At 53.5% G+C, this 14,686-nt stretch overlaps 1 protein-coding gene across 1 annotated transcript in view; it reads right to left on the reverse strand.

Annotated features, from left to right (window-relative positions):
• The window catches only part of LOC142025268 (platelet glycoprotein VI-like), a 47,929-nt gene that overhangs the window by 5,557 nt on the left and 27,686 nt on the right, over nucleotides 1–14,686 (reverse strand). Inside the window, exons 3-6 of the mRNA XM_075017893.1 lie at nucleotides 8,289–8,476; nucleotides 2,765–2,800; nucleotides 2,141–2,425; nucleotides 207–587 (exon numbers count right to left, since the gene is read on the reverse strand). Coding sequence (XP_074873994.1) covers nucleotides 207–587; nucleotides 2,141–2,425; nucleotides 2,765–2,800; nucleotides 8,289–8,476 — 890 coding nt within the window. The remainder of the gene's footprint in view (nucleotides 1–206; nucleotides 588–2,140; nucleotides 2,426–2,764; nucleotides 2,801–8,288; nucleotides 8,477–14,686) is intronic.

Raw genomic sequence — 14,686 nt, forward strand, 5'->3', positions numbered from 1 at the left:
GCCCAATGGGGCTATGTCACACCAGGTGCTAATTCCCCCAGCCCAGACTCACTGAGAGCTCCCCAGAGAGGCAGGATTACCCCCTCCCATAGCACTGAATTACCAGCACCTGCTGCTCCTCCTCCCAGCTGGGATCCCCCCACTGACTCCATCCCCACTCCTCAGACTGGCATCTCTTCTGCAGGGTCCAGGGTTCAGTGTGGAACCTGGTTCAGAGTGTCCCACGGGGGTCAAGACCTCTGAGGTTCTGGCTGGGTGTGGGCATGGTAGCAGGGACGCTGAGCCAGAGCCCTCGCCGCCCAGTGCCAGCTCCAGGGGGTCACTGAGATGCGACCAGACGGATGGGTGCAATTTGATTCTATATTGGCAGTGGTAGCACCCTACATCTCTCCAGCGCACATTGCGGATTGGAAATTCAGCCATGTGACCAGCAGGCTCCGCGTCCTCCAGCGCCGCTGGTTTTTCATCTTTGTACAGAAGGAAGCTCGCGTTCTGGTGCTGACCCTGACACTGGACGGTCACATCTTCCCCTAGGCTGACCCTCCGGCTGGGGCGCAGGGAGATGGAGGGTTTGGGGTAGCTGAGCTCTGCAGTGAGAAGGAGACAGGCTGTGAGACAGACACCGGCACAGTCACTGCGCCCAGCCCTTGCTGTACAGAGATGGCCCTGGGAGAAAACCTGGCCAGAGGAATCTCTGCCAGATCCCAGATATTCCTGGCAGCTATGACTGAAACTGCCTGAGTCCCAAAATCCAGAGCACCCCCTGTACCCATCTACCCGCTTAATGGACCCAAGCTTGGTATCCCTCCTTCCCTGCCCTGCCTCATGGGATCAGACCTACGTGACTTTCCAGCCATTATCCCTCCCAGATCAGACCCACAGACCCTGCCAGCTGCAGTCTCATGCTGAGCAGCCACCAGCAGTTGCTGTCTCTGGCAGGGGCTGGAAACCTGGGTTTGATCCCTGATTCTGGCAGGGGAGGGGTGTCTAGAAGTTAGAGCAGGAGGGGCCTCAGAGGAACAGGTGCCAGGTGCGACACAAATGCCCCCACCCTAAAGCCAAGCCCTGACTGTCTCACCACACACAAGGTGTAGGGAGGCTGATTTGACCCCATTTAGACAAGGGGAAATGGAGATACAGATTAAGTGACACCTCAAAATCTCCTGGGGGCAGAAGTCCCCCTGACCCCAAACCACCATGGGCTGGGACATGCCCAGAGGGACCATCCCTGCTTTCTGGTCATGTGTCTGCACTGCTGGGTCCAGACCCCAGGGCTCACAGCACAGCCTGGCTCTGAGCATCCCATTGGTATGTCCACTCACCAAGGATCTGCCTGAGTGTGGGGCTGGGCTAAGCTGGACCCTGTGATGAAGTGGGAATTTCCAAGTGTTTAAATGCAGAGGGAGTGATCAGGGTCCCTCAGTGTTACTGGCTTAACGAGGCGAGGGGAGAGAGAGTTTCTTGTTGGAGACTGGCACACAAAGGAACTCCCAGTGACTGGTGCCCAGCAGACCCTGCTTGGATAGCACAGCCAGTTCTGGCCACTAGGGGAGACAATGGGCTGTGGAGAGAGGAGCCGGTGACCTGCCCAGCTGGTTCCAGACAGTGGAGACAAAGTAGGAGGAGAGGTGGAGAAGAGAGGGGCCCAGGTGACTCTGGTTACCTGGTCAGGAAACTAAGGACGGACCAGGGAGGAGCTGCTGTGAAGGGACATAGGCGGGCCGGCTCGAAAGAGGACTTCTACACTGGGCAGAGAGATCAGAAAGAGCCCACATGGCTGCAGAACAGACTCAGACGTGCTGTGCTGAGGGAGCCCGGAGAGTTCTTGTGCTAGGTTCAGTGCTCATTAAACCTCCTGTTTTACACGGGCTGAGTTGCCCTGATCTAGAGACCAGAGCTGCATTGTTCCCTCTGGGAGTGGAGATGCCAGGATAGAGTGAGGGGACTCCCTGAGAGGGCCCATGCCAGAGACAGGTGAGCTGGGGGCTTGTTGAGGTGCAGTCCCAGGAGGTGGAGGGGCTTAAGCCCTGAGAGAGAGTGAACTCCCGAGAAAGGGTTGCTGAACTGAAAGGGGATTGCCCTTGAGAACGCTATGGGCCAAGTGCAGGCACAACTTGTGAGTCCGTGACAGGTCCCCTACCTGCAACAACAATCCGCACGTTATCACTGGGAAGCGACCAGTTGGGCGGCTCTGATCTGGAGCGAGATCGGCAGCTGTAGCTCCCTGCATCTTCCCTTTGGGCGCTGGGGATGGTGAATTCACCCCCTTTCTCAGTAGTGTCCACTTCCCGGATTTGGAGTGTGTTTTTATACAGCACCAATCTCCTGCCCCTGCACCGACACTGACAGTGGATGGTGATAGCTGCTCCCAGGCCAATCACTCCAACAGGGCTGACAGTGATGGAGGGTCCAGTCGCAGGGAGCTCTGCATTCACACACAGACAGGAGCGAGATGGAGAGACACTACCCCTCCCCATGTGTCTGTAACTGGCCCTGAGTGCCCAGCCCCAGGGACAGCACTGGGGTATGGCACCTCTCTGCAGCCCCAGGGACCCTGTGGGCTGGGTTCTGATCTCAGACCCCAGGTCAATCCAGAGTCACCCCCGTGACTGAACTGGGGCAGGGCTAGGTTCTGATCGCAGCCCCACAGAGTTAATACAAGGAGGCTGAATTGAGTTTTGGGTTCCGTCTCTCTTTTCCCCTCACCTCTCTTGACCCTCTCCCATCCTAATCAGTAACACTTCCCAGCTCCGCAGAGACTCACCTTCCAACATCCGGCTCTGCGCAGCCAGCCAGAGATCTGCAAAGGAGACAGCTCATTAGGGACTAGATCTCAGAGCAACTGGATCCTACCCCCTGGTCTCAGCCTCCTCAAGCCATGCCACACACCCTAGTCTCAGATCCCCTTCCCCCATTGGGCACACACCCCTGGCTGCCTTCAACACTCACCAAGGAAAAAGATGGTGAAAATAGATGCCATGATGATGCAATGAGGGGTCCCTCCGCACCTTCACCAATGCCCCAGCGCTCAGCTTCACTGAGCCCCAAATAAGGAGCTCAGCCAGTGGATGCAGCTACAGGAAGCTGACGATGTCTCAGCTCTTCCTGAATCCCACACCACAGGCGAAATTTATTGCAATGAAAGTAACTGGAGTTCCCTGCACAACCCAGGAAGTTGGAGTCCATCAAGCCTGCCCAAGCAACACTCAGCTTGAGAGAAACATGACACAGGGTTTGTTCAGCCCTTGGCTAGGGGGCCGGAGAAAGGTGCAGATCAGGGAGCTTTGAGCCGGGCTCTGGCAAGGTAGCGAGGACCAGTGGTTAGAGAGGGAGTGGGGCTGGGAGCCAGTACTCTGGTATTATAGATATGACATTGAAGCAGATTGTCCACCTGGGCCTGCTTTTTCCCTGCTCACCTGCCCCCCGCCGCCACTGGAGCCTCACCCCAGGGCTGTCCCACCCCTCAGAGCAGAAGGGGGATGAGCAGCATTTACCCTCACCAGCATTTGCCCCTCCTTCCACCCCCAATTCCGCCAGCTCCCTTCCCTCATCTCACCCCCTTGCTCGTCCCCATTCAGATCCCTCAGCCTGTCCCCATCGATCCCTCCCCCCCAAATTGTCCCCTGCCTTGATCCCTTCACATGTTCATACACCACCTGCAGCTAACATGGCTGCAACCTCTGGGAGCCAGGCTGCTTCTAGGAAATGGCCACCACCCAGGCTCGGGGGGCAGTGCTGTAGCAGGGGAACAAGAAGGGTGGGGATTGAGGAAGGTCCCATCCCATCCTCAGCCCGTCTGCCATAACACCCACATCCTCCTGTGACCTTGGTCTGTCTCCCCTCACAGAGATCAGTCCTAAGGCATCCATTGCACATGGCTATGGGGTGCCAGCAGGACTGCAGGGTCAGGCCTCGCCAGCTACTCAGACAGGGCCAGACCCCAGAGACAATGGCACCCGCAGCTCTGCCTGCGTCAGGGAGAGGGTGGGGGGGTCTCTGCGGGGACTGTGACTCTCCACTGCTGGGAGGCTCCAGGTCTTTTGGGCCATGTGCCTCTCCCAGACTGGGAGTCCAGGCTGCCGCGGTGTCTACTACATATGCATCTTGGTGCGTGTCAGCAGCGAGTGTGGGGGGGTACTTCTGGGGGCATTAGTTTAACAATACTGCGCAGGGCCCCATAAATCCCAAGAATGGCCCTGCCCTCAAACCTCCACCCCACCTTTCCTATCACCTTTCCCCTTCAACCATGGTCACCCCTGCTCCTGTCACATCTCCCCAGCCCCTTCTGCATCCCTGGCCCATTTCCCCACAAGCTCCCTCTGCATGTGGACCTCAGCCTGTCTCTCTTCCAATGCTCCCCTGGCCCCATGGCTCCTGTTTGGTCTCCCCTCACACCACCCCGTCCCCAACCCTGTGCTGGGCCTGTCCTCCCCACAGACTCCTCTGTCCCTGAAGCTTTTTGCAAAGGTGTCTCCCAGGCCCAGAGGGTCCAAGGGGTTTGCAAACTCTCTCCCTCGCCAGCATTACCCAGGACAGGGTAATTTAACACCAAGCCCCTGTTTCACTCGGCACCTGGGCAACCCCCCAGCAGCAGCTGTTAGACAGCAAAGCTTTTGGGTTAAACCCATGACCAGGAATCAAACCCAGCCTGGCCATTGAAATGGGGACTGAGCGATCATGGCCTTATCCTTACACGCATCCTGCCTGGATAGGAAGGGCAGCCGCTGACCCTGCAGTCCTTCTATTGTGGGGACTTTGCTGGCTCATACACTGCCCAGGTGGGATTGGCTAGTGAAAGGATCTGAGTCCTCGCTTCCCCTCCCTTTGCCCACAGGCCTGTCTGCCCTCACGGCCTCCGCTTCCTCTGTCCTTAGCGGCAGAGTTTCGGAACCTTGGCACAGCTGGGCCCAGCATCTCCAGGGACTCCACCCTCAGGCTTATCATGCTAACGTAGGACAGGACCAGGGTGTCACCACTAAGGAGCGCTCTCTGTGCTCCCTCGTCCCCTGATCACGGGGCACAGCTCACAGCAAATGCCGTTTTATTAAACAGCAACCGATAAAAAAATAAGGATAAATGGGGAAGGTGAAAGGAAACAAACTACGCCCTGTGGGCATGGAGACACCACAGGTAGAGGAAGTTCACAGTCTGTTCCTCACACATCCCAGGCCCTGGCCGTGCTGTGGCGATACCACACGGTGACAATCCATAGCTCAGAGTAGCTGGGCTCCTGTTCCCCTCTGTGACAGAACTGTGATGCGCTGGGTACAAAGCACTGCGTAAGCGTCTCCGTGAAAGGCTGGGTCTGTAGAACATGTGAGGGCTGGAGGTGCTGTTGGTGGGTGGGAAGTTATGGGGCTGTGTGTGCTACTGACAGATGTGTGGGTGAAGATGCCCACAGCCAACTTCCAACTGCAGGAAAGCACCAGCCAATCAGTGCTAATGGCTCTTCCAAGCCCAGCAAGGGTTTGGTTCATAGAATCAGAAAGCGCTGGAAGAGACCTCAGGAGGTCATGGAGTCCAAGTCCCTGCTCAAAGCAGGAGCAACCCCAACTAAATCATCCCAGCCAGGGCTTTGTCAAGCTGGGACTTAAAGAGCTCTGGAGAAGGAGATTCTACCACCTCCCTAGGTAACGCATTCCACAGCTTCACCACTCTCCGAGTGAAATGATTTTTCCTAATATCCAACCTAGACCTCTCCCACTGCAGCTTGAAACCTTTGCTCCTTGTTTTGCCATCTGCCACTACAAAGAACAGCCTCTCTCCATCCTCTTTGGAGCCCATCTTCGGGCAGTTGAAAGCTGCCCTCAAATCCCCCCTCACTCTTCTCTTCTGTAAACTAAATAAGCCCAAATCCCTCAACTTCTCTTCATAAATTATGTGCTCCAGCCCCCTCATCATTTTTATCACCTTCTGCTGGACTCTCCAGTGCACCCTCATCTTTTCTGCAATGGGGGGCCCAGAACTGGACACACTACTCCAGATGTGGCCTCACCAGTGCCAAATAAATGGGAATAATTACCTCCCTAGCTCTGCTGGCAGTGCTCCTACAAATACACCCCAGCATGCTGGTAACCTTCTTGGCTACAAGGGCACACTGTTGGGTCAAGACTGCCACAGCTTATTCTAGCATAACTGAATGCTCTGAAGTTACAGTGCGTGAATGAACTATGGCAATGTTGAGATCACATCTCCCAAAGAAAGAGCTCCAGAGGGCGGTCAGAGTCAATAAGTAATATGTGCACATGCAACTGGTGCTCCAGGTACACTATTTCCTTTGTGCTGTTATTGGGTAGCAAGAAAAGCAGTTTATAGCCAAGGATTTCATAAGACAGTAATTCTCCAAACCAGTTTTAAAAGATAAGCATCTATCTTCTTAAAGAGTCAATCCTATGGAAAACAGACTGAAATCTAACTGGCAAGTTGGCAGTTTGCAGAGTGCTATCGCTTGCAAGATCCACTGTATCAGCCTATCAAACAGCCTAAAGAAGAGCTAACCCCGCTGTTCAAACCCTGGCCCTGCTTACGGTACTGCTCTGGTCAGCTGGTTGAGAGCCATGCCCACTGAAGAAATGACAGAATCCACCCTAGAAAAGCAAAAGGTGAGAATTTGACTCTACCTGGGGTAAAGCAAAGACCACCAGACTTTGGCTATTTCAGTTATTCCCTACTTCTGAATGCCCTGCAGATATTTAGAAGACATACCTGCATACAGGGCTTGCAGTGCAACCACTTCCTCCCTAGATGGAGATATTTAGTTTGTCACTGGCATATTTTTGTCGTTTTATGCAAGTCTCAGAACAGAGCCAGTTGCTTTTTTCCTTCAGTCAAGTCTGGGAGAGTATTTGAGACAGCACCTGGCAAGCTCCATTTGAGAGAGAAGGCAGGGCAGAGCCTGGCTCTGAGCCCCCCATTGGTGCCAAGACCCCTGAGAGTCTGGCTGGGTGTGGGGACGCTGAGCCTGGTCCCTCACCCGCTACAGTGACCTGCACATTATCACTGGGACATGACCAATTGGGAGGCTCCAGTGTAGAGCAAGATCGGCAGCAGCAGCTCCTTGTGTCCTCCTGTTGGGCGCTGGGGATGGTGAAGTCATCCCCATCCTCAGCAGTGTCCAGCTCCTGTATTCTGAGTTCACCTTTATACAGCACCAACTTCCTGCCAGTGGACGGTGACATTTGTCCCCAGGACGATCAACCCAGCGGGGCTGATGGAGATGGAGGCCCAGGCGCAGGGAGCTCTGCATTCACACACAGACAGGAGTGAGATGGGGAGACCCTCCCCATGTGTCTGTAACCGGCCCTGAGCACCCAGGCCAGGGAGAGCACCAGGGCTACGTCACTTCCCTGCAGCCCAAGGGACCCTGTGGCCTGGGTTCTGATCTCAGCCCTCTGGGTCAATCCAGTTGCTGTGGGATCTGGTCTCTAATGACCTATCTCCCCTTTCCCCACACTGACCTGCCCCCCAGCCTCTGCCCCCTGGCCCAGGGGCAGATGAGAGTTTTGTGTGACCATAGGCCAGAGCAAATGTGGGACCTTCCCTGCTTCCTTGTGCCTGGCTCCCCCAGCTCTCCTGCCAGGGAAATGGTGTGTGGACACCATCGTCCTTGGCCCCCAATGTTCCCCCCATATTCCCCTCCCCACACACTGCCCCTTCCATTCCCCCAAGGGCAGCCTGGTGCCAAGCCCGCTGGGACACTGGGAGAAGTCGGCCATCTTAACTGAGGGCGAGGCAATGGGCATTTGAGAAGATGTGGAGGGGATGGGCCTGTGAAGGGAGCATCTTGGGGTGAGAAGGGACCAGCGATTGTGTGGGGACGATGTCGGGGAGGGGCAGGCTGGGGGACTTGGAGGGGGATAGACGAGGAGGCAGGGTGAGGGATAGGGTTAGGCTGGGTGTGTTTGTGTTTGTGTTTCAGGCGTCATAACACAGGGGGTTTAGCAAACAGCCTCAGGCCTGGAGACACTCAGACCCATCCAGCTGGGTCTGGCCCAACTCCCCAGGCCAGAAACAGCACCTTGCAGAAGACCACCCAAGAGGACCTTCCCCCTGCCCCTCTTCCACCCTTTGTCTTCCTTCCCATTCTCTGGAGCCCTCCCTCTCTGCTCTTTGCTCCCCCTGGCCAGCTCCGGCTGCCAGGACATCAAGTGCCATTAGGTTCCCCCATGTCCAGGCTGTTGTCCAGGGTCTAGGCTACCTGGTGAGATCACCCCTGGACCTCTGCACCCTCAACCCCTCTTCTCCACCTCATTACACATGCAGCACATTGAGGAAACTGAGGCACTCACAGTACTCAGACAAAGCACCAAGACAATTTGCCACTTCATCAAATGCAGGAGCCTGGCCAATCTCCTCCTCAGGTACTTCCCCAGACGAGGCTGTTCTCAGCTGTGTGGGGTGTGGCAGAGACGGGATGAGGGCTGGGGAGGTTATGGTTTGCGGTCTCGGTGAGTGGTTAGAGGAGGAGCTGCTAAACCTGGAAGAGAGGAAGTTTGCTCAGAGCTGGTGCTCGCTTGCTGTGTATGCTATGGCCAATACAACAGCGCAAGCCTGTTCCTAGGACAGCTGCTCCCTGGTCACACACCCCAGCTCTGGGAGAGAAGCGGGGTCTAGTGGTTAGAGCAGGGGGAGCGAACAGCCTCCCTGTGCTATTCCATGTGCCCCAGGGGTGACATACACTCCCTATGCAGGGACAGGAGTCTGGGGGAGCCCCAGTTTGTGGTTCTGGAGATTAACAGGAGGCAAAATAACACAAACAGCTGCATTTGGGTGTGCCCTCACCCCCTGGCTGTTAGCTCCTGCCTGCCCCCCCACCCATACATCTGGGCAGGGCAGGCGAACATCAAGAAATACTAGACACTGTTCCTTTATTTGCAGATTTTCTGTGTATCGCACACAAACAGCCATTTCTTTAGTAACAGAGAGGGAGCCGTGCTAGACTATATACTACCAAAACAAAAAAGCAGTCAAGTAGCACTTTAAAGACTAACAAAATAATTTATTAGGTGAGCTTTAAGCTCACCTAATAAATTATTTTGTTAGTCTTTAAAGTGCTACTTGACTGCTTTTTTGTTTTGATAGCCATTTCTTTGTGTAGAACACTGCAAGCTTAGCCCACAAGAACAGCCCTAAACCCATTCGCCTGAACTTCCTGAGTGACTGTATGTTTCCCAGCCTCCGGGGTGGTTTGTAAAAGCTTGGTTTGAGTTGTGTGGCTGGTGAGACTAAAAGAACCCCTTGGATTTTTTGGCGAATGCTTCAAAGTGCTTTGCTACCCAATTGTACCATTCTAGCCTATTTCTGTGGTTTTCTCACTCTTCTTTCTCACTGCCTCTCTGCAGTGCAATCCCTTGTTTAGCCAGGTAGAGCAGAATGTGTGTGATATTTTACAGCATGCTCTCTGTTTTCATGCAGTGCCATCCTGTGAGAATGAGACAGCTGTGCCGTTCAAGAGCCCACATCTTCTTATGGATTGAAAATGTGCAACCTTTCAGAACTCTGCTTGGGGGTGGCTGAGTGTGCCCGATCTGGTGGCTGTTTTCCTACATTGTCCAAGTCCCGTACTCTGTTTTTGGAGAACAGGAGGACTTTCAAATCACTGGAAAGCTATCTGTGAGAAAAGCAGAAAACTGCACCAGCTGTGCTCTAAAAATGCCCTGCGACATTCAAAAAGAACAATTTTACTGATCGAAAGCAGCTTTGGATACTCAGGTAAAGGAGAGGTGGGAGCAGCGGGGGGAAGGGACCTCAGGGAAAGGGCAGAGACGAGTGAGTGGTCCTATTTGGAAACCTGGGACTTGGGCAGGTCTGCGAGAGACCACTGGACCCAGGGAGCAGCCAATTGCTTGGGCCAACTAATGAGAAAACAGGGTCGGGATGCAGATCACAGGTGCAAAACAAGGGAGCTAGATTGGGACACAGAGCAGAGAACCCCAGACAGCTCCCACTGCTCATGAAAGCTGTCTAGGGAGCTAGCAGACACCACCCAGAGGAACTCTGCTCTGACATGTGAGACAGGACAGGAGCGGAAATAGGCCCCACTATCACAGATCACCCCTTGTCCAACATCCTCCTCCCCTGGTGTTGTAGATGGCCCTCTTAGCCAGGGCCAGAAGGGCACAGACGAGGAAATCCTGAGACTGTGGGGCCATGGATGGGGTGTGTGTAAATAGACTGGTGAGGGGACAAGGGGGGGTGCAAACAGGATGGAGAGATGCTGTTTTCAGTGGTGACAGATGTCAGAACAAGGAGCAATGTGCTTAAGTTACAGCGGGGAGGTCTAGGTTGGATATTAGGAAAAACTATTTCACCAGCAGGGTGGTGAAGCCCTGGACTGTGTTACCCAGAGAGGTGGTAAAATCTCCACCCCTAGAGGTTTTTAAGTCCTGGTTTGACAAAGCCCTGACTGGGATGATTCGGTTGGCATTGGTGCTGTTTTCAGCAGGGAGCTGAACTGGATGACCTCCTTGAGGTCTCTTCCAACCATTCTATAATTCTGCCAGCAGGTTCCTCAGCCTGGCAACCTGGAGGTTTGCCAAGACCTTGAGCAGAGCTGGCAAGGGAAGGGAAGGGAAGGGAGAAGGGTCAGGGGCTGCCCTGCCACAGAACAGTAAGGTGTGTGAAGCCTGGTGACCCCAGATATGTACACCAACCTCTCAGTCATGTCCCCTGGGGCTCTTTCCCTGACCAGCCCTTCTTTCTCTAGCTTAGCCATTTCAGCAAATTTCAGAAGGTCTTGGTGCTCCGCAACATGAAACAACCCTTTCCACTCCATAAAGGTCTTTAACGCCCATTGTCTCACCCTGACTCACCTCTGCAAGCAGTTACCCAAGTGTCTCTCCTCCTATCAGACAGCCTGGGCTCCTGAGGTACAGGGAAGGGAAATGACCAACCACAGGTCACACACAAAGACCATAGCAGAGAAAAGCCAATGGTTTCCACTCTTGCTGTCTCCCACAGACAGCAAACCCCCAGGGACAGGGCCCGGAACTGGGATGGTAGGAAATTTTCAACTGAAGCAGTTTTCTGTTGGAAAATCCCACAAACATTCAACAAGTTGACTAGTAATAAAGAGGAAGCCGTGCTAGTCTATACACTATCAAAACAAAAAGCAGTCAAGTAGCACTTTAAAGACTAGCAAAATGGTTTATTAGGTGAGCTTTCGTGGGACAGACCCACTACTGGTCTGGCTATGGTCTGAAGAAGTGGGTCTGTCCCACAAAAGCTCACGTAATAAACCATTTTGCTAGTCTTTAAAGTGCTACTTGACTGCTTTTTGTTTTGAAACATTCAACAAGTTTGAGTTTTGAAATCATTAATCCATTTGGGTGAAAATTCTTTGCACAAATGTGTATTTTTACAAAAGAAAAGCCTCTCCTGCTTGTCAAACGCCGTCCTATTGCCTCCTCATGCACAAAGAGGAGACACTTTGATTCTGAAATCACATAAGATGCTTCTAGCAGAGCTAACGAATTGCTCCTGTTAATCACAAACCATCACAAACCAACCACAAACCATCACTTAAGCATCACAAACCAATAGCACTTTAAAGACTAATAAAATTAATTATTCTGTTAGTCTTTAAAGTGCTACTGGACTGCTTTTTTGTTTTGATAGTGTATCGACTAACACAGCTATCTCTCTGTTACCATCCATAAAGTCCACTGTTTCAGCTATTAGTCTCAGAGGAGTCACTGGGTCAGACTGCAGCTTCACCAAAGAAACAAGCAGACCTGGAGCACCGTAAAGACTAACAATTTTCTTTGTTAGGTGATGAGCTTTCGTGGGAGTGACTCAGAGCTCAGTGCCTGTTGCCACTAACTGAGACCAGGGCCAGAACAGACAGTAAAAAATTCGGCTGATCAGCAGCCTAGGATTGTGCGAGGCGGCGGTGCCATCTAGTGACCACCAGGAACTCAGCGACTCTGGACCTGTGTGCGCTGGTGGTGGGTTCACCCAGAAAGCTGCCCAAGGGACGGTTGGAAACATGGGGTTCTACTGCACCCTGTCCTCATTGCCACGACTCCACATGACAGGCCACCTTGTGTTCTACTCTGCTCCTAGTGACACGCTCACACTGCACCTCACAGCCCCCCCAGACTCCCCCGCCATGAGGTGGGTAGGAGAGGGTAGTTTGTGGCTGGGTGAGATCCAAATCCAGCCCACTGGGTTGGATGGGTCCTGTGGCCCAGCCACCTGGGACACCCAGGCAGGCAGGGGGGAAAGGAGTCCGAGTTGGTGGTGCGAGGAGGTGCTCATGGCAGAGGCTTGTGGTGTGTAGGTGGATGCAGGGGTCACGGTGTGGGGGCTGGGGCTGGAGGGGCTCAGGCAGCATTTGCAGGGGTATAGGGCGAATGTGGGGGAAAGGAAGGCCGGAGTGGCTGAATCAGTGGTATGCAACCCATCCTGAACAATGATCCTTCACTCTCACAGACCTCGGGAGGCAGGCCTGTCCTCGCCTACAGACAGCCTGCCAGCCTTAAGCAAATCCTCACCAGCCGCTGTAGACCACACCACAGTAACTCTAAACCTGGAACCAGTCCCTGCAACAAACCTTGCCACCAACTGTGCTCACATATCTACGCCAGCGATATCGTCACAGGACCTAACATCAATCACACCATCATGGGCTCCTTTACTTGCACATCTACTAATATAATATATGCCATCATGTGCCCGCAATGCCCCACTGCAATGTACATTGGCCAAACTGGACAGTATCTATGCAAAAGAATAAATGGACGTAATCAGACATCAGGAACAGTAACATACAATTACTTCAATCTCCCTGGACACTCAGTAACAGATTTAAAAGTCGAAGTCCTATAACAAAAAAAATTCAAAAATAAAATGGAGAGAGAAATCATTTTTGACTCCATCAGCCAAGGGTTAAACAGAAACTGGGAGTGGCTGGCCCCTTATAAAAGCAGCTTCTCTGCTCTAGATGTTCACACCTCCTTGATAGAATCTGACAATGGGCCACATCCTCCCTGACTGATATGACTTGTTTTCTCCTCTCTTGATGTGTACTGCTGATAATGGGCCATTTCCACCCTGACTGAATAGACTGTGTCAGCTCTGGCCCGGCTTTTTACTGGGACCCCCCCTCTTTAAATACTCCTCTGAACCCCACCCCCACTCATGCATCTGATGAAGTGGGTCTTCGCCCACAAAAGCTGATGCTCCAAAATATCTGTTAGTCGATAAGGTGCCACAGGACTTCTTGTTGTTCTCAAAGACACAGACTAACCCGGCTGCCTCTCTGATACTTCTCTTCATGGAACTAATGGTTAGTCAAAGACCAGATCCTGCGGTCCCCTGGATCCCAGCCTGGTGCACCTCTCCCTGAGGCTGCAGGGTACAGGGAGGGTGACTACTTCCCACTCCCAACAGAAACAAGGACCAGCTGGATCTGAATGACACTTAGGTTGACAGTCGCAGGGTTTCTTGGGCATTGCAGAGTCTTCTGTTTTCTTTGATCACACCAGATTTCACCTGCAGATTAGAGACAGGGTGTGACAGATGCAGAAAGAGACAAGACATTATCAGCTTCTTAGTAACTGCAGCCACCAGCTGAGTTCCTTGTTTTGGGCTGGGTGGAGCTGGGTACTGGGGCATTAGCGGCAGAGCTGAGGGGCCCCTCACTGCTCCATCATGGTATCAGCTGTCACCATCCTCTTCCTCCTTGAGTATCAGAGTCACCCAGGACATGTGCCTATAGGGGGTCTCAGATCAGGGTATGTATCTTTTGTGGGGATCTGAGAGCAGAGCATGTGCCTTGGGGTAGGTGACAGGGGATCTGAGACAAGGCCATGTGCTTGTCTGGGAGGGTGTGAATCTGAGATCTGTAGGACACAGTTGTTCTGAGTTCTGGTCTCTAATGAGCCATCTCCTTTCCAGGCTGCTGGCTGGCTGGGCACAGTGAGGTGTTGGGAGGTGAGTATCCGTGGGGGGTGAGGCAGTTGGGGAATTTCCACACTGAGGACAAGGGTCGTGCGTGTGGGCTGAGGGACACTCTACAACCTGGGCTTTCTCCCACATCCAGAGACTGAGACCTCACCTACTCATTACAGGGTTGGGCACCGCTTACAGTGAACTACCCTGCACTCAGACCCCTGCCCTGAAAAAATACAGAGTCATGGCACTCAGCTCCCCCCAGTGCCCTCAAACTGTGCCTGGAGAACTCGGCACTAGCCCAGGGATGGACCAGGCAGTGCAGGGCTGTGAGCAGCGGACACACAGATGTACAGTCTCAATGCACCAGTGTGTCTCAGTCCTCGGCTGGCTGCATGCGGGTCACAGCTTTGCTTGTGGCTCCAGCTCAGCCCAACTGGGCATCCTGAACATCCCCCTGAACAGCTTTGGCAGCTTTGACACCCCCGTGAAAGACAATTTGAGTGAATGTGGATTTTGGAACAATTGGATAATCCCTGTTCTGCTCAAGGACAGCAGAGCTGCTACTCTGCGACCATGTCCAAAACATGCAAGGAAGGTGACTGTGGTCTCAGCCCCACCCACCCCCCCCCGCCACCCCACCCTGCTTCCATCCCAATTCACTCCTGAGTGCAGCCGAGGCAGGCACAGGAACTGATCTCAGCTCCTGAGAGTCAATCTGGAGTCAGCCCAGACTGCAGAAGGGACAGAAACAGGTTAGAATTTTAGCCACCCAAGTCAGTGTGGACTCACT

Source organism: Carettochelys insculpta, chromosome 22 (genome assembly GCF_033958435.1).
Source record: "Carettochelys insculpta isolate YL-2023 chromosome 22, ASM3395843v1, whole genome shotgun sequence".
Taxonomy (NCBI): Eukaryota; Metazoa; Chordata; order Testudines; family Carettochelyidae; genus Carettochelys; species Carettochelys insculpta.